General features: G+C 35.6%; 1 protein-coding gene across 1 annotated transcript in view; it reads left to right on the forward strand.

Annotated features, from left to right (window-relative positions):
- Positions 1–20,392, forward strand: part of ntng2a (netrin g2a) — a 61,834-nt gene that overhangs the window by 30,241 nt on the left and 11,201 nt on the right. The window contains exons 4-5 of the mRNA XM_026269484.1: positions 8,904–9,076; positions 9,428–9,451. Of these exons, the coding sequence (XP_026125269.1) occupies positions 8,904–9,076; positions 9,428–9,451 (197 nt within the window). The remainder of the gene's footprint in view (positions 1–8,903; positions 9,077–9,427; positions 9,452–20,392) is intronic.

Below are 20,392 nucleotides of genomic sequence, written 5' to 3' on the forward strand. Positions count from 1 at the left end.
AAAAAGTATTACTTAAAAAAGTATCTACTAAGTACTACTACTATTATTCAAATAAAAATATCATGACTTGCATGTAGGATTTCAAGTTTCAACTATTTTTTAAAACATATATTTTTTTTTTTAAATATCTTAATAGTTTATTTAATAATGACAGAGGGTTGCTATTGCTTGCTGTCAGGATGCAAAATGGAAGTGGTCATATATATATATGTATTGTTTTTTCTTTACAAAAAATATTTTAATACATCATTTTACAAATATAAAGTGTCACTTCTAATGGATTATTTCCATGCAAACACTCCAGACTAAGCGATAATGAAACATTCATCATTTTGTCATGTCATGTAAATCATATTATTTAAAATTATACACTCATTTGCTGTTCATATACACGCATATACAACATAATGAAAGGAATGATCACAGAGAACTAGTTTGAAATCCAACACCAACCAGTTTGATTTCCGTTGTAAAGATAAGTGTGTGCCCATCTCACTGTATTCAGCATCATGCCAATGCCTAGAGGATACAGCTCTGTGGACAGTTACACAGCAGGCGATGGAGTCACATTCTGGCAATAATTGGCCCCATCGCGATGTTTCCGTGGGGGGAGAAATTAATTATGAAGGGACCTCCCTTATTCTTTCTCTCCTTCAACTTTTTTGATGTGCACAGGCAATGGCAAGACCACTGTCGTTTGTGTGCACGTCTCCTTTCCTCAACGTTATTCCATGTCTTCCACGTGAGAGGCGGCTACGGCAGCAGCATTGCTTTTGGCTTCCGCCCTTTTGTCTGGGAGTGCAGAAAAAGCCCTTTTCTGCATCCTGTGTGAATAATTTACAGGATCTGCCGGTGCCAAAGCTTTCAAGGTCATCTGCGATTCAGTAGCTGTGGTACAGGAAGGGCCTTTCGTCTCATGGGGAGCGCTCTCTCTCCCATGTATCTCCAACCTTTTAACTGCAAATCCTCCTTGAGGAGCATGGGGAACGGGGCTGTAGAGGCAAGGTCTCTGGTCTGCCACCACCCTTCAGCACTGCTTTTGTATGGATAGTTCTCTCAGGAATTGGGGAGGAAACAGCGGGGCATTTTTCATTAGCCGCTCCCCTGGCACAGGCTAGTAAAGAAAAGAGCGCATTCAGAAACTAACTCCCCACGACTGCCTTTTAACACACAGATCCGCTATTGTGCAGCTGACCTTTTTTTTAGCTGCTATACTTCAAAAGTGCGGGAAGGGGCTGGAGCGCTGATAATAAGGAATATGAAAACAGGTTTCTAGCGAGGCGAGGGAGTTCTGTGAGAGCCGCGGCACCGGAGGAGTCTGCATCAGGCATCGTTTGCCGAGGTCAAAGCTTTCAGGGTCCTGTGGAGGGATTAGGACAAGGAAAAGAAAAGAGCATTTGAAGCCAATTACCCACATCGGTCTTCCTGAGCGGTTCTTATAAATCAATATCTGCTGCCTGAACACCGTGTAAACTGAATTGAATCTTATTTTCGGAGAGCTGTCATGTTCAATTTGTACCTCTCATCCTTAATGGACGAAGCTAAAACATTGATAATACAAGGTGTATGAGACGCCCAAGACATCAAGCTTGTTAACAAAGCGGGTCATTTTCTCAACCAGGCCAAGTTCCTGGGCCACACAGCCCATTTGGAAACGTTCACACATTACCGTTCGCTAATGGCCACTCTTTCTCTACATTCTGTTCCTCAATCCTCCTCAAAATGGAGGTAATAAGTCAGTCGGGTACTGGTGATAATGACCAATGTAAGGCGGCCCGAGGTGACTCTCCGGGCACCGATTGTCCTCGTCTTTCCTCCATCCTTTTTTGTTTGCGTAAGTGCCTCATGATGAGCTTGGCAATGCTTCTGTGCAAATGAGAATAAATAGTCAGGGTGTCTCGTGAGAGAAGACTGTGGGAAAAATAAATCAAGTTCCCATTAACAGCAGCTTCCAGCTGCTTCAGAGCAACGGACTCCAGCGGCAGCCTTTTATCTGTCTATCTGTGTTTGTTTAGTGCCACTGCTATTTATTCATCTGAGCGCCGCGCTCCTGTTATTTGCACCAGACTTTGGCACTTTTAAACAAATCTTGAAAGAAATCTAGCTGCCGCATCCCATAAAGGCATAAATGCTCATAATGATATTCTATAAACGTTCATCAACGATGCTCTGGGGAGAATTACGTCACATTCGTCTTTGGTTGTGCAGATTTATCCAAAAGCTCATTACCTAAGCAATGGCAGGTTTAAAAACAGTTTTCGTTACTTGCGTCAAAAGGAGGGAGATGCTTAAGGCAGAGAATTACACTTGGTAGAAAATTCAGACCAAGTGCCATTAAATTTTTTTTACAGATTTTGCCGCTTATTATTTAAACTACAACACCCAATTTAATGCGTTAAATAATGAGATCAATCAAAAAACCACTTTTGATTTGACAGTTTCTTAAAATCACAGTGCTTAATGTGTGAGCCAAAATAGTGACAGTGGCAGAGAATGTGTACATAATCATACATTGACATAAATAAAAGCCAGAATTGATTTAGATTATAATTTTGTAATTACATTAATCAGTAGACATTTAGGAAACCTCTTCAGAAACAGTCACTAAGTGGCTCAATCAACGTACAGCAGTTTCATGGGGTGAGGATAAACCAGCTGCAGGGTAAAGCTATAAAGTGTAGGTGGATGTGTCCCCTTCTGTAAAAACACAATCGACAAAGATTGTCATCCGAAGCCAAATTCCATTCAAATGCTCTTCAAATTGCTAGAGCTCATGTTATCTATACACTGTTCATAGCTCAATCAAAACACCCCATGCAGGCAAATGATTTGTTATTACTGTTATTTATAAAGATGATCACAAGCCAGCATTCACTTCAGACTGATAATTAAGCCCCTCAAGAGCAGACATATATGCATGATTTGTTTTTTTTGTCAGCATGACAGCCAACCTGAATAATAAATAATAAACACAGTTATCTAATGCACCAAGATGCTGTTGCAATGCCAACCGGAAAAGCTTTAAGTTGTTAAGAGACAGATAAAGGAGGAAGAGCCTTCCTCACCAGTACAAGGGATTTGTTTGGTGAATTTATTTTCACCAGATTCATCCAGGAGCAGGACATTTTGAGTTTGACTACATGATTTAAATGTGGATATGGGCATAATTTGAAAAGTAAATATGTTACTTTTAATATTTAAATGCTTAAGTAAATTTTAAATAAGAACGTAAATAAAAACTAAAATAAATAAATAAATTATAAATAGCATTGTGGGTGTAATTAAAAAAATAAATATAAAAAAAATAAACAAATTTCTTTTTAGAGATTTATTTCCTAATAATAATAATAATAATACATTATACAATATATATAATATTTTATCCCCCCCAAATGAACGTTATATACATTTTTTAATTTTAAAGAAAATTTTAAACAGAATTTTAATTAACACAAATTCATTCATTAATTCATTCATGATTTTTTAAGCTAATTAAAAAAAAAAAAATGTTGAAATTGTCTTGTTTACACACACATTTGTGCCTGTGGCCAGAGGATGGCTACATTGTCCCCAGCCTAATGCACGCAACTTGTAGCTCACATTTTTGAGCTCAAGCTTTGAGAAGAATCCACAACAGTTCGATCTCTACTTTTAGCGCCTCTGTTTTGCGGGAGCATTAAGAGCCATATGTTTCTCACACACTCCTGATTCTCCAGTCACAGATGGCCAGATAGGGGTTTGATCCTATCCCAACAGCAGAGCCTGGCAGCAAGCGTGCCCATGAGATCTGTTCCTGTCCCAAGCAGTGGGGTCCCAGCCCTGCGCTGTCTGGATATAGCTGCCCTGGATCCACACAGATTCTGTGAGTACAGGGCAGAGAAACCTCACCTCACACCCTAGAAAAAGATGCTGCTACTCCGCCCCCCTGCCGAGGTCCAGGATGCCTCCTGCTGTTCCCCTGCAACCTGCAGCGAGACTGACTGATTGTGCTAGAAACACACCGAGGCTGTTTTACCAGCCCATCTAACCACATAATGCCAGCGTTTTAATAAGAGCAAAACAGCCTTGTCCTCTCTGTCCTGAACAGTGGCACAAATGACTTCTTCTGTCCTTAGTTTTTAATCCCAAGACTTTTACTGTCTACATAGCACTTTTTTTGGTGAGTTGTCAATAATTTAGAATATTCATGATGATGAGGAACGCATACCAATCTGCAAGCTAGCGCCTGTATCGTTTGCAGTTTTCACACTCACTATCCATGCACATTTACAAAACGCCAGCAGGCATTTATTCAGCTGTCAAACCAGACAGATTTCTTTTTTGCGTTGTTTTTGCCAAGGGCTTGCATCACTTCGAGTGCTGTTTTTTCGCGGGACGTTAGATTCCCACAGCTGCCCTGCATTAGTTGGCGATGTGACTTTGCCACTTTTATCTGGCAACTTTTGTTTAAGATGCAATTCCTGATTTAACACTACATTTAACTGTGCTGAATACACCTTCATTAGGTGTTGCTTTGACACTTTCATTCTTGTGTTAACTCTCAAAACACACTTTTTATACACTCACAAGCTTAATTACCACACTAAAAATTTATGAAAGTGTGTATGTATATTGCTAACTTATGTAGCTTTTATTTTCTGAAACATTATGAACATTTTCATGTGTGTCTTTTCCTTCATTTCAAAAGATTTATTGTACAGAATTCTGTGGTGGAAATGGCCTTTTTGGACTTGCTAATTCTAAATGTACAGATTTTTTTGTACACAGGAATACATACACACAAAAACAGATACACACAATTATACATTATTTGCATTCTTTTTTGCTGCATTACAGGAAAAAATGATGTTACAATAATAATTAGTAATATTTACTGTACCTTGATTTTTCTTCATGCATCAGATTTCTCCAGTTTCATCTCAAGAATACTCTTCTCTGAGGTGGCAAGTACACAAAAACATTATTATAAAATGATAATTATTGTAAAGCACTTGATTTAAATAGTTTCAGTAGTGAAATGTTATATGATTTTGATTACTTTGTTTAGCATCATTTTTAATAATTTAATAATTCTTTTACTTTCATATTTTAAGATCTGGGATGAGTAAAACAAAATCCATACATAAAAGGAAATTGAAAAGTAGAATAAATTACCGTACAAAGTTTGGGAACGTTAAGATTTATTAATGTTTTTGAAAGAAGTGTCTAAGGCTGCATTTATCTGATCAGTAGAAAAAAAAGTAAAATTGTGAAATATTACTACAATTAAAAAAGCTGTTTTTTGTTTTAATACAACTTGTATAAATGTAATTTATCCCTGTGATACAAAGCTGAATTTTCAGGATCATTACTCCAGTCTTTAATGACACATGATCCATCAGAAATCAGTCTAATATGCTGATTTAGTGCTCAACAAACATTTATTATTGCTAAAGTTTTTTTTTTTTTGAACATAACAGTGGCCATAGATAAAGCAACGCCCAAATATGCAACCCAAGCAAAATGAACACTGTATCTGTATCTGCTCACGGTGCACTACATTACACAGAGACTCATTCTCCTCCGTTTTTCATCGCTCCTCACAGGGTGGGTCCTAATTCCTACCTGGACATAAGAGGATTGTAAAGCACACACCCTGGATTTGGTCAGAAATTGATATGGGACCTTGCTGTGCTTTAATTGATTAACACTCGCTTCAGATCCTGCGCTGCCTCTCAAAAGTGGAGAGGTCCTCCCTTAAGGCGAGAATCCCTGCAATGAAGTGGTCCACCGCTGATTAATTTGTCATGAAAGGAGCTTGATGGGCACTTGGTCTTGGAGAAACAGCCGAATGAAAGAGTGTGTGATTGACGTTGGGTTTTAATTACGACTTAAAGGCCTCCAGAGGGTGGTAGAAGTCAAGTTTCCTCAGGCTTTTGAAAAACAGACCTAATTAAAGTAAATGAAATTGAGTAAATTACACTCTGTCAAAGAAGCTGAAAACAGATGAGGGGCAGTGACAGTTTCTTGTCCGTCCTATTAAAAATGAAATAAATAAAAAACCCTACATAAAAAAAACATAAAACAAATATATTATATTTATTTGATATATTTTTACTTAATTTTATATAAATAGATTGTATTTTTATAATGTTTATTCTCAATCCAAAGTTAGTAAAGTGTTTTGCCCTAATGCCGTAATTTATTGCAATATATATATATATATATATATATATATATATAATATATATATATATATATATATATATATATATATATATATATATATATAATTTATTGCAATATATACAGTATATATATATATATATATATATATATATATATATATATATATATATCTATCTATATATATATATATATATATATCTATATATATATATATATATATATATATATATATATATATATATATATATAGATAGATATAGATATGTATGTATATATATGTATATATATATATATATATATATATATATATATATATATATATATATATATATATGTATATATATATATATATATATATATATATATGTATGTATATATATATATATATATATATATATATATATATATATATGTATATATATATATATATATATATATATATATATATGTATATATGTATATATATATATATATATATATATATATATATATATATATATGTATGTATGTATGTATGTATGTATGTATGTATGTATATATATATATATGTGTATATATATATATATATATATATATATATATATATATATATATATATATATATATATATATATATATATATATATATATATATATATATATAATGTAGCTTTAATCTTGCAAAGCATAAGACAGCATTTTATTCCAGAGTTTCGTACCATATGTTGGCAAGGCATGCCTTTTTTTTAAGGGAATCTTCAGAGGGCGAGGTACGACCTCATTATACAGCAATACAAGATTCGGTTATGGGGTGTCCGCATGGAAATATATAGGTCAGCTTCATAAATATTTCATGCAAATGGATAGCTGTTCGCTTTAGTGAGGATGAAAAAAATCTGATGCATTGGGATTTACACACTCATTTGATTACAGCGATTGTAATTGCAAAAGTCGTCATTTCCATACTAACCTGCTTTCCACCCCAGACCTTTAATCTCAGCTATCCTTAAACTCGGCAGTCAGATAGCCGGAGCATTCCTCATAAACTCAAAGGAGGGAAGCGACATTTTGTGGAGCACTGCAGATTTTTCTTATAAAGCCAACGATAAGGAGAGACAAGGCGAGGCCATCTCAATATCCCCCATTTATTCTCATTACTAGCGATTATCATTACTCACTCTCTCTCTCTCTCTCTCTCTCGTTGGTTCCATCTTTCTTGAGGTATTCCCTTCCCCCCAGTAGACGACTGCTATATTTGGAGTAGAGCAGACGGATGCTGTTTACTGTCCCCAAAGATCCCAGAGTTTTATCTCCAACATCAGAGACAACCAGAATCAAACTCTCCCGCATCTACAACAAACACAGACAGTGCTTAAAAACATGGGGCATGGGAAGAGTCTTGATAATGATGAAAGATTAGAAACATTGAGGAAAGTCAAAAAGATCACACTAATCTCTAGAAAACTGCAGACAGGAAAAAAAAATCTTTAAGCGAATATGACTCATGTCATATTTATTCATTTTTACTATTTCTACTTAGCTTTAATTTATTTTTATTTGAGTTATGATAATTTAATCTTTCAATTTAAACAAATTAGAAATGTTTACCTTTTTAAGTTTAAGTTTTTCATTCAATATTTATATTCATTTCAGTTTGGAGTTATTAAAAACTTTAACTAAATTACAAAATTTACTAGTATATTTTCTTACTTCATTTCTAGACTTAAAACAAGTTTAAAAAAATAGATGACAATGCATTGACAAAATAAACTTATATTAATGATATATACTCGACATCAGTGTTATTTTACTAATAAAATCATGTCATGTCATGTACTATTTAAAAATTATGAATATTCGATTTTTTTTTATATTTTACAATTTAAAATACGTTTTTCGGTAATTTTGTAATTACAATTTTTATTTAGCTTTGTAATTTTCTACATCAACTTGACTAAAAAAAAGTTTACTTTTACAAAGTTTTTCGTATATTTTATTTCATTTCAGCTTGAATTGTGAATTAGCAAAAGCATTTATTTGAAATTTTTAATAGCTTCAAGATTGAAGATTTTTATTCGTCACATACACAATTATATAGAGAATATATAACCAGCAGTGAAATGTGAGTTTTACAGTAACACTGCACTGGCAGATTTTGTCACATCAATTTGTTTAGACTTAAGTTAATAATAATATAAATACATAATAATAGTAATAATAATAATACTACGTAAATGCCAGTGCATGGAGACGATGTACACTCATTTTAATACTCTATTAATGGGAACCCATAGTCCTATATATAACACAGAGTTGATTTTAAAGTAGATTTTTCTTGTATGAACTTTAAAAACAATTTAACTTCATGCAAGTTAGTAGTGCCTTTGGGAAATGAGATTTTCTCCACAACAGCCATGAGAAGCAACATAACCAGCATTGTACTGGTTACCCCCCCCCCAAGCGAAATCTCACTGGCCCAAAATCCCCTTCTATATAACTGTATACACAACAACCTAAATGTAAAGATCTGTAGCATCCTCAGTATTCCCTGCAGGTACTGTTTCAGCTATGCGCTACGATGTCTGGCTCCACTAATTAGCCTAGCTGATTTCTTGAGCCGAGCAGCTGAGCTAATGAGTTACCTCGGGTGACCCCAACAAATAAAGGGTGGGAATTGTCCTCGATGGTGCAGCTTTCGCCCTTGCCTGTGGCTGCGGTGTAACAAGTGTGCTAATTGGTGTTCCCTGTTTTCACAGGTGTAAGTGTAACCTCCACGCCGGTCAGTGCTCCCTTCGTGACGGGACCCTTCAGTGCGACTGCGAGCACAACACCACTGGACAAGACTGCTCGGCCTGTGAGAGAGGATTCAAAGCCAAGTCCTGGAAGCCCGGCTCCTACCTGCCCACCCCGAACGGCTCCCCGAACATTTGTACGAATTATGCACCTGCTGTATTCAGACACGCGCACACACCTGAGGGGAAGCTATGATTTACGTACAGTGTGGAAAACTGGGGCATCTTCACTCGCTAAGGAAAGCAGCGTAGCACGAAGCTTTCAAGTAAACTTCACAATAAAAAGAAGACTAGGAGAAATATACAGTTCATCGCTACTGTACGTTCACTTTGTGCAAAAGCGAGGCAGGTTGCTGTATTTTTTAACTCTTAGATGTGCCTCAGAGAGGTAGGGGAATAAATAAAATAAACCCACAGGAGTGTTTTGGAAAAGAAATAAAGAGTAAAACTCTCTCATTTGTTTCATCTTCCTCTCTTTCTGTTTGCAGGTGAGGCGTCGGGAACGTCTGACAGTAAGTGGCATGCTAATGGAATGCGCTGACTGTCGTTTTCATGTTTTCGCTCCTGCTGCCATCACTCTTTTTGGCCTCTTTATTTCATGTCGTTAGCAAGACGTCGGTTCTGATCCATCCCTTCACTGTCACTGTGAACTCTGATGGTCTGATGCATTTTTCCACAGTTTTCTACTTCATAAATGTTTCATGTGATGTGAGACGCAAACATTCTAACGCTGGCTAGTGATCTATGAGGGTGCGCTCAAGGTTATAAGACATTTCAGCGAGGTTCTGCCCATTTGTGGTGGTCTAATGCTGTTCTGTTGGAAATCTGAGGTGATGACTGATCTCAAGAGAAATATAGAGGAATCCTTTTCCTCAAGAATATTCTTCAGGGTGCACTTTTATACTTTTTTCCAGCTTAAAGGTGAAACATTTACATTTTTAGTGACACTAGTGGCTCATACTAAGTTTTGCATCTGGAGAAATCTGTGGTAGTTTTGAAAAATGTTTCAAATAGATTAGATGGACAATCTAGTCATATCAGCTGCATAAAAGCTGTTTAATTAGATAAGAAAGTTCTCTTCTCTTGGTGGTGACCATAGTGAGATCATGTGACCATTTAAATACTGCAAACATCATCTCAGTAAACGATTTTTACGACACGTTCATTTGTGGAAAACGTGACAAAACCAGTCTTAAGTCGCACAAGTAACATTTGTACAATACAGGTATAGGTCATATTAGGATATTAGGTACAGATTATGTTCCATGAAGATATTTTGTAAAAACTTGATTCCTGATTAGTAATAATCATTGCTAAGAACTTCATTTGGACAACATTAAAGTGCAATTTTCTCAATAATTAGATTTTTTTTGCATCCTCAGATTCAAATGGTTAGGCAAAATATTGTGATATCCTAACAAACCTTACATCAATAAAACGTATTTATTCAGCTTTCAGCTTTGATGTACAATATGGTTTGTTAGGATAAGACAATATTTGGCAGAGATGCAACTATTTGACAATCTGGAATTTGAGGTTGCAAAAAAAAAATCTAAATACTTAGAAAAATCACCTTTAAAGTTGTCTAAATTAAGTTCTTAGCAATGCATATTACTAATCAAAATCTAGGTTTTGATATATTGAAGGTAGGAAATTTACAAAATATTTTCATGGAACATGATCTTTACTTAATGTTCCAATGATTTTTGGCATAAAAGAAAAATCTATCATTTTGACCCATACAATGTTTTTTTGGCTATTGCTAAAAATATACCTCAGTGACTTAAGAACGTTTTTGTTGTCCAGGATCACAAATGTGCTCGTGAACAGGGTATATGCCAATGTTGTCTGTAACCAAAAACATTTGCTTTTGCATGATACTGCAACAAAACCAGTACTGTAAGTTTCAGTATCAGTATCAAATCAAAGACTAGAAAAAAACTACATAGTGCACCTTCAATCGTTTGCCAAATGAAAAAAACAGGCTATAATGTTGTTCTTCATTTCCAGTGCCAACACTAGCAGTTACACTTGACCCTGACACTGTACCAATGTCCATAACACCACCCACAGTCCAACTGACCTCAGACTCAACACCAGCCGCCACAGCTTCAGTCCAGCTGATCACAGGAACCCAGACTCGGGGTACAGCACCATCTGTAAACATGAGCTAGTTTAAAGTCCATAGAGTATGCAGTTTGTCACATAAAGGTATGTAGATTCAAATAGTTTAGTTTTGTAGTAATCGAGCTGTGTTCAGTAGATAAGCTCTTTAGATAAAATAAAAGAACATAACAGAAGTGCATAAAAGAACCAAAAAGTATCTTGGTATTACAGTGCATTTTTGGTCATGTATTATGTTAAAACCATGGTACTCTGAGGAAATACCATAGATAACCATGTAAATTACATAGTACATGGATGTATGGGTAGCTGACAAATGGAAATGGAAATGAACATAAAGCTTTTCACTATCCTTCAAAAAGTTTGAGGTCATTAAAGCAACAAGTTAGGTGTATATAAGTTATACACCTTATATATATTGAAGTATGTAATATGTAATATGTAAATTCATGACCAGTTCTTTTTGGTAACAAACACACTTAGATAAGTCCAATATTTTATACTGTATATATTGACAATTTACAATATTTATGGCATACTGCAAAACAACAACTATGTTATTGAAACCGCTAAAATTGCTTTCTTTTTATGGCCAAAATCTCTTTCCTGTCCAACAAATTAATGAATATATAAGAAATGGCCTTTAGAGAAATTACAAGTTATGTCAACTGCCAATACACCACAAATACAGGCAGGCGGTATTATTACCATTTGAAACTGTAACTGTACTGTAGTGCTTTTGTGTCCTGAGAAGCTTTTCTTCCCAACCTCTGACCAATGAATAACACTCACTGGAGAGAGAGAGAGAGAGAGAGAGAGCAATTTATCACAGTGTGTGTCAGGCCATGGACTCTCACTCTCCCTCAGGGTCCCGCTGCCTGCCACCAAACACACATTTATACATTATTTCACTCAAAATAATATGTTGAAATATCTCCATAATTCAATATTATTAGGGCCTGTCAGGATGGCCTGATTTTGGAGTTTGTGATGTCATTTTTTTCAATCAGTGCCAAGCTGAAAATATTTAATAACCCTCCCTGGAAAGAACTGGGATTGTTTGGGGTCGGGGAAAATAATCATCCATAGCATGCAATGCAGATTTTGCAAGTTCTGTCAGCATTTGTCCACAAAAAGTGGTTTTATGTATACTTAAGGATGTGTGAGAGAGGTTCTCCCCTGAGTCTAAGCTGCGATGCCCCTTCTAAAATAGACATTGATTGTGCTGTTACAGGAAGAAACTGTCCTGTACTAAAAGTTTCATGATCACTTCTAATATATTAAGATCATGGGAAGAATTTGTGGTTCAATAATGTATTGAACAGAGATGTGTCACTGCGTTCATTCATCCCACTGAATAATGGAGCACTCTGACACTCGTCAAGGACATAGCTGAAATCTGAATATTCCGATTATGAAACTCGAGTTATAGCTTTTATTTGCATGAAAAACATCTGGATTCCAGTTAGTCTCAGCCTTAAACACATCCAATTCACAGACTGTCTAAAGTATACTACAGACAAAACTAGCAACAGCCAGAGAAATGCCAACTTCTGATTGGCTGGATGATATGTAACTTCTGTGAGGGTGCACAGGTTTTTCTCAGTTAGCTTGGAACCAGCTGGAAAAAGTTCAGGAAATACATTTCTTACTGAAATACACATATATACGAACATAATATATTTTTGTTGATGCTATGTATATATATTTATGTATATGCCTTATGATATATTATTACAATTTAAAACAAATGTTTTCTCTTTTAATGTTTTAAAATGTAATTTTACTCCTGTGATGCAAAGCTGAATTTTAGCATCATTACTCTAGTCTTCAGTGTCACATGATCCGTCTTATTATTTTTCATCGTCAAAAACAGTTTAACATTTTTTGATACCTTTTTCCCACCAGGATTCTTTGATGAACAGAAAGAATGCACTTATTTGAAATATAAACCTTCTGCAACATTGATAATGTTTTTAGTGTGACTTTTAATCAATTTTATGCATACTTGAATCAAAGTATAAAAAATAAAAAAATGAATTGTAAATGGTAAATCACAAATAATCGGAAAAGCCATTTAATTCAGTCATTGTGTGAGAATGCATTAGTCACATATAAAAAGACATCAAAAATCTAACTGTATAAATCCACTTTGTTTACTTTTTATGTCTCTGAAACAATCAGTGTGTATTACTTTACACTTCATTGAATGCCGATCTATTAGTTGTGGAATGTATTACTGATTTCAGATAAACATCAATATAAAAAAATATGAAATTGTATATTTTTTGTTCATTTTACAATATCTCTAATCTAGTCAGCAGTTAGTGACCAGAATAAATGAGGATGTGGATGCAACTCTTGTTGAAATCTAGTTGCTCCAGTAGCTGTGACCTCTGCACTCAGAAAGGTTATCAGCATATGCCCTTCAGGGGCAAATCAAGACATCATTACCAACATGATCTCCAAACAGTCCTGGGATTGAACCCTACTGCTATCCAGTATCATTTGTTATTTTATTTTTATTACATTTTACTCTGGAGTAAAATATGGAAGCACCGTTTATTCTATTCCTCTTTCCTGTATAGTGTTTGAAAGCTCTCACTGTCCTAAAGGAGAAGACAGAGAGGAAAACAGAGTGAATGAAATAGAGAAAGACTGAGCAGGAATTTAGAGGAAATTGATGATGAATGTTTATTAATCTTTTGGGTCTCCCATCACACTAAAAATAACCCTCATCCATTTATCAAGCAAGGGCAATGTTTTTGCACATCTTCATGCCCAAGTGTCTAAAGCAGTGCATGGGGAGAAGCATTTTGAAGATTTAGTGAGCAACTGTACGTAATAAAGGTGACATTTTTTATAATTACTGCAAAGAACTGGCTCTGTTCCAAACCAAAGTGAACTTCCTCGCTGTCTACAGCCTACATAGGGGCCTGCCTTCTGAGACAGCATGCTAACTGAAATGGAAGCTCATCTGTGACTGAATGAAACAGACAGTAAATTCATGGGCCATACAAACAGCACTCCTTAAAGCAACTGAATATAGTTTTGTCAACAGTTAAGTGAGTGGAGCTCATAGTCATAATTAATGTGGATAGCTGTACATATGTATTTGATTTTGCCGTAAAAATGTGTCCTTTTCACAGAACTTTGTACCCACTCAACAAACTCACATACTCCCAGAACATATACATTTCTCGAAGCAGTTATTCTTAATTAGAAGTCTCATTAGAAGTCAGTTTACCATCAGAATGATTTTGAAACAGGTATTACAAGGTTAAAAACTAAATAAATACTGTTGCTTTAAGTCAAACACTCATATATGGAATGAAAAGACATAACATTCATAAAAAATGCATGGGAGAAATTATAACTCATTATGGTGTGCTGGAATGGAAGCCCCGCCTTTAATTTGAATGACCCAATCACTTTGTCAGTTTGCATATTCTAGAATATACATGCACAACACTGGACCAAACTGAAAAAAATAATTTTTATTTTATTTTAATTTATTTTTGAGCTAGTTTTAATAATATTTTTAAAAGGAGAGGAAAAAAGGAAAAAGTAAAAATATCAAATAAATCTAAATGTGTTGTACATTTCAATAGCATCAACAATAAATTAACTATAAAATATGACAGTGTAACTGGCTACTCTGAAATGATAATACACTATTGAAATTCAACCTTGGAAAACGGTTTTGGAGGATCTGGTTTTACCTGGTTCAGGTACATAAAAGACTTTTACGTACATTTTCTTGTTCGTTTCATTCTTGTGATAGAGTTTGTGAAACTCTAACAAGCACAAATATAGCACTCCAATATTATTTAAAATAGACTACTTTTTAGATTTACTATTTTTAGCCATACTTTTTGGATTAAATAAATAAGTATATTTATAAATCAACATTTTTCACACTAAGTCCACCATCTTGGATAGATTGTCACAGTGCATTTTGTCATTGCTTCCCTTGTGAAGCATACATTCTGCTTTAGAATCTGACCAAAACACATTTTCTTAGAAGGCAGCACACTCATCCTGCCTGCCTTCTGGAACAGCAGGAGGGCATTTATGATGCCTTAAACAATCAGCTTACTAGACTCTGGAACAGAGCCATTAATTCACAAGATTGCAAAGCCTGCCTTTTTTAAAAAACATTCTTTCTTTGTTTCTCTCTGTCATTCTAATGTGACCAGAGACTGAGAGCGGTCTGAAGTAGATCGGGCCACTCTGTCCCTGCTCTTTTGGTTCGGGTCTGGTTCTGTGGCAGATGGTGGTTGGGGGGGGGGGGGGGTGACGTGAGAAATCTGCCTGTGCTCCAGCTCTCACGTTAACCCCCCGTGGCCATATGCCTGCCCTCCTGTTTCCCGCTCCCTGCTCATCGGCCCTGTAGCGAGCACCGAGCTCTCTCTCACACAGGCACAGAAACAGTCTTTGTCTAGAAAGCATGAGTGCACTGTGAGAGACGTATTCAATTAGTAACCTGCTAAAAGGCACTGGATGATAATTCCACTCTGGATGCATCAACTGATCATTTTGTGTGAATGGACATGCATGTTAAAAAAACCTGTTGTAAAAGATGTGAATAAACAGTCCAACACCATCAAGACCAATATTAAAATAAAATGCACAGTTGTTACCACAGAACAGATATACTGACTCCTGAACCCTTAAAAAAATAAATAATAATAATTAACACAATAATTAATTCCTCATGTCTTCATATCTTCATTTTTGAGCTTTTTATATCATACTGTTAACTTGACTTACTGACCCATTACATAGCTTTTTAAGCACCCAGTAATTTAGTTTTTTTTTTTTTTTGTGAATATTTTTGACCCACTTTGTGACAGTTTAGACCCCTATACCATATGGATCAATGATTTGGGATTAGTATTTTTTTATTTAAGAAAGTAATGATTTTATTCAGCAAGAATGTATTAAATTGTTATGTTTGTTTTGGATTAAATTAATGCAGCCTGGGTGAGAATTTAAAATATTTGTAAGAATCTTACTGACCTCACTGAACCTGTGACTGGTAGTGTATTGTGCTGTAAACAGCCTCTGTTATGATTTTCTTTCTTCTTCGGGAAGTCTGTTAAATAATGAATAAACAATGATATGTAAATGTGGTCAGTCATTCAGTTCTGTTTACCCAAAAATCTAAAATTTCGCAACATTTACTCACCCTCATGCTGTTTGAAACCTTTAAAACTTTTTCAACTGTTCATTGGATCAGATATTATAACCATGGCTTTCCATAAAGATCCTGATGGAAGGAAATGTTGCATTGCATTAGGGTATAAAAGAGTAAATACTACAAAGTCTTTTATTTTCCATGATATGCCCCCCTTTATATAAACCAGTTTGTATAATTACGAAAATGCAACTGATCTCAAAGAACACGAAGCCCTGTGTGAATCTCTCACTGAATTATTAGAGACAGACTGAGACATAAATGATTTTCAGCCAGACAACACTAAATAAAACATCTATCGGTAATACTGGCCATTTTTCATTAGCAAACCATATAAATACAACCCACTGAATTAGAAAACAGTGTCTTCAGCCATGCTTTAATTATGAAACACTGGGGAGGGACACGGCTTTAATAAAACATCAGCATGCCTGAGAGCAGGAAGTATCGGCCTGCTGTGGTGCACACTGTGGGCTGCCTACGCTGAATCCCAAAGCTCCCATCAGCACTGACTCAGTGTAAGCTGACATGGTCATTCCTCTTCCAGAGGGAAGACACCTGCTCCTACTGAGACAGCCAGACAACAGCAAACAAGCTAACATGCATGAGACGCCAAATGCCACGTTCCATATTTGACATACAGTACTCAGTACACTGGCATAGACAGAGATGATTAGCATTGTGCTGGCACTGAGGAGCGCGTGTGACTTTAAGTAGGCTAGGGTGTTTTTAGTTGAGTTCATAAACAAGTTCATATGTAAAAACATTCAACAAAAGTACCATGGTAAAACAGTAGTGTTTGAATGCTACCAGGACAACATGATCTCGGTATACAAACCTCACGTCTGATTTTAGCATGTGTACATTTTTGTGTGTCTGGATAGACACAAAATATCATATTAACATTTGAAATGTAAATCATTTTACAAATGAACAGCTTCAGAGATGTTATGAATACTCAGAATGCATTACATAATTTTTTTTAATAATTACTAATCAAGGTTAATGCTCCTTTACTTATGGCCAATAATAAATAAAACAATAATAATATTAAAATAAAAATAGAATACATTTATCATATATAATATAAATTGTTTATATATAATATAATATATAGTCCTAAAAATCATCTGATATTGTTTCAACTTTTCTGATATTATCAAAACTAAATTAGATAAAAAATGAATATACAAATTATACAAATAAATATTAACATAATAACAAGTTACCTGTTATATTAATATTGTGGCTGACATAAAAAAACTATACTGAGTATGTACACTATATGCATACTTTCACAATCCGTTCCCTGCTCACCACCAAAGGTTGCCACACATTCACCCTGGACTCTATTTCCTAAGATCCCCTCTGATTACACTCTCACCTGTTTCCAATAACCCGGACACTATGCCTGCATCCAAAAACTTTGCAAGCAGCATTTTTGCACGAAGGCACCTCATTAAACTGATTTCGGACAGGCTTCTGAAGCAGAGTAACGGTTTAATAATCTACGGCAAAATATAGAGAGCTCTGGTGATAACTAAGTGAATATTCCACTACTGCAATATTAATTTCTTGCTAGAAATTACATCAAAAGTGGAAAAGATACCTTTACACACAAACTGACCACCGACTGCAACTTTTAGACTCCATATTTATTTTTTAGCTTAACTGTCACAGAATGGAATGGATTGTGGGATATCAAAGGCAGCGAAGGATACATCTATGGTGCCTTCAGAATTTGTCCAGATGAATGCATCTCAGGAGACAGGAACTGAAGCTAACATTGAATTCGGATGTGCCTTGATGCCCCCCTATCTTGGAATGCGTCCTCTGAAGGCAGCATTTTTCAGTTTTCGGATGCAGCCTATAAAGGTTGCACTCATTCACACACAGGTGCTCAGTATTGTTTAGCCTAGCTACCTTACCAAGTGCTTCCTAGTTTCCTGTTTCCCAATCTTGTTCCTTACCTGTTTATCTCTCCTCTGATAGTTTGCTGCCTGCCTTGATCTTTTGCCTGTTTTTGGATTTTTCTCTTGCCTTGCCCTCTGGACTCTGTTTGCTGGTTTATGACCTGTGCCTGTCTGACTTTGCTCAGTTTTTGATTAAAAGCTGCATCCGACGTTGCTTACTAGACCCTTATTGTTACACACAAACACACACACACACACACACACATATATAATACACACACACATATACATACACACAAACTACACATACACGTGCGTGTGTATTTAACTAAATTAATAACAAATACATAAAACACTAAACAACAATAGATTTAAGTGTTAAATAAAATGAATATTAAATTGTTATTAAAATGAATATCAAAATTGTTTTCTTAAAGATGGACCTCTACGTTGGCAAAAGTAATATCCAAATGTATGCACAATTAAATATTCCGTTTTGATTTAAACCGATAAATGTGTGTATATAAAGGTGCGCAAACTGTATGTATAAAAAATCTCCGAATACAAATGAGATCACCTTGACCATGATGGACATACCACATTTTTGTTAATGTTTGCAGTATAAGCACATAAATTGATGAGTTCTTATGACCGACTGATGTCATGTGTAAACCCATACCTCATCAAAATCGTGCTCATTCGAGTTCTTCTTTAGTGCTTGTCCCCTTTAGTGCTGTGGACTGCAGTAAAGTGTCTTTAGCGGTGCCCTTTATTTGTGGTCAGTGAATAGCTGAGATCAGGCTGATTGAGGCTCTGATGGGCAATACTGTCGTGGTATTTGATCCCTGCACTGGCGAGCTCATTCTTCTGTCTGCTGACTAGACACGGCCACCTCCAGTGACACATGGACTTCTCCTCCTGCCGCTACAGGCAGCTCAGCGATCCCTGAATTCCTCACCAATACACCAGGTGACATTATATTAGCATCTTAAAGCAGTTCAGCTGGTGGATACAGACTTGATTTATGAAAACCTGTTAAATGGACGTGTTTTTAGCTCACTGTTTTGCATGAAAGTCAACATGAAATGCCATTCGCAAGGCATTTTGCTTCCATGATATGATGTAATTCTCAAGGAAACAGGATATTCATTGGAATGAGAATGTAGGATTAAACTTGGTCAGGAATTAATTGGATTGTGAAATGAATTTGAATTATTCACAATAACATCAGTATCTTGTACCGGGAAAGTAAATTTCATGTTGACTTTAAAGTTCCTTTTCATGGCTGTTTAGTAGTAGATTCACTGTAGAGTGTCTTTATAGTTGGCTTGGCTGATGGTTTCAGTTTTTTGTGGTTGAATTTATACTAGTCATGAAAAAAAAACATCATAATGTATGATAAAATCCGTCATTTTCATCACATATTTACTGCAATACATACAAACTAGAAACAGCTCTGAGTGATTAAACTTTTATATTACACAACTAGATGTACTCACTTGTAATTTTTACAGACTTTGTATTCTTTTGCATAAGCAGGAGTATGTTTTCCAAAGCTGAATTTAAAAATAGAAGTGTTAACAGTAGGAGGTAGCTGGCCCTCTTTACTTACTCTCTCGGCTCTCGACTCAGCGCTGTAATTTTACTGTCCCAAGTGCTACTTGTGACGAGCTTTCTGCCCACAATGCCAGCTGCTACCATCTCAAGCCAGACAGACACCTCGTCTTTAACTACGGTGCCATCTCCATCTAGTCCAACACTCACAGTCGTACCCACTGCAGCTGACCAGCCAGGTAAGAGACCTTCCTGTAAATGTCACAGTCACAATTTGTTGACACATTTGCACAAGAGAATAACATATAAAGCAAACTTTTTTCTCTCAATGTCTCCCAGTATTAAAGTTTTGATATTTAAGTAAAGCAAATCCATCAGAACTCTGTTCGCAAAGACATTTCAACCTTGAAATAAGCCGTAATATATGCAAGCATGTGTCCATCTATTTAATTTAGACATTCTTCATTTATTCGGTCTCACTTGTGTTAATAATTGAGAGGTGAAATATTCAAAAGGGAGCATGTTTAAAGTCATACATTGAGTTTTGTTCTTTTGCCCTCCTGGTTGTGAGAATGCATACATTACAGTTATTCTATTAGAAGCAGCTTTGAACCTTTACTAGCTTTAAATAGAGCCTAGAACATTTTAATTAGAATTTCTTT

The sequence above is a fragment of the Carassius auratus genome, chromosome 8 (genome assembly GCF_003368295.1).
Source record: "Carassius auratus strain Wakin chromosome 8, ASM336829v1, whole genome shotgun sequence".
In the NCBI taxonomy this organism is placed as follows: domain Eukaryota; kingdom Metazoa; phylum Chordata; class Actinopteri; order Cypriniformes; family Cyprinidae; genus Carassius; species Carassius auratus.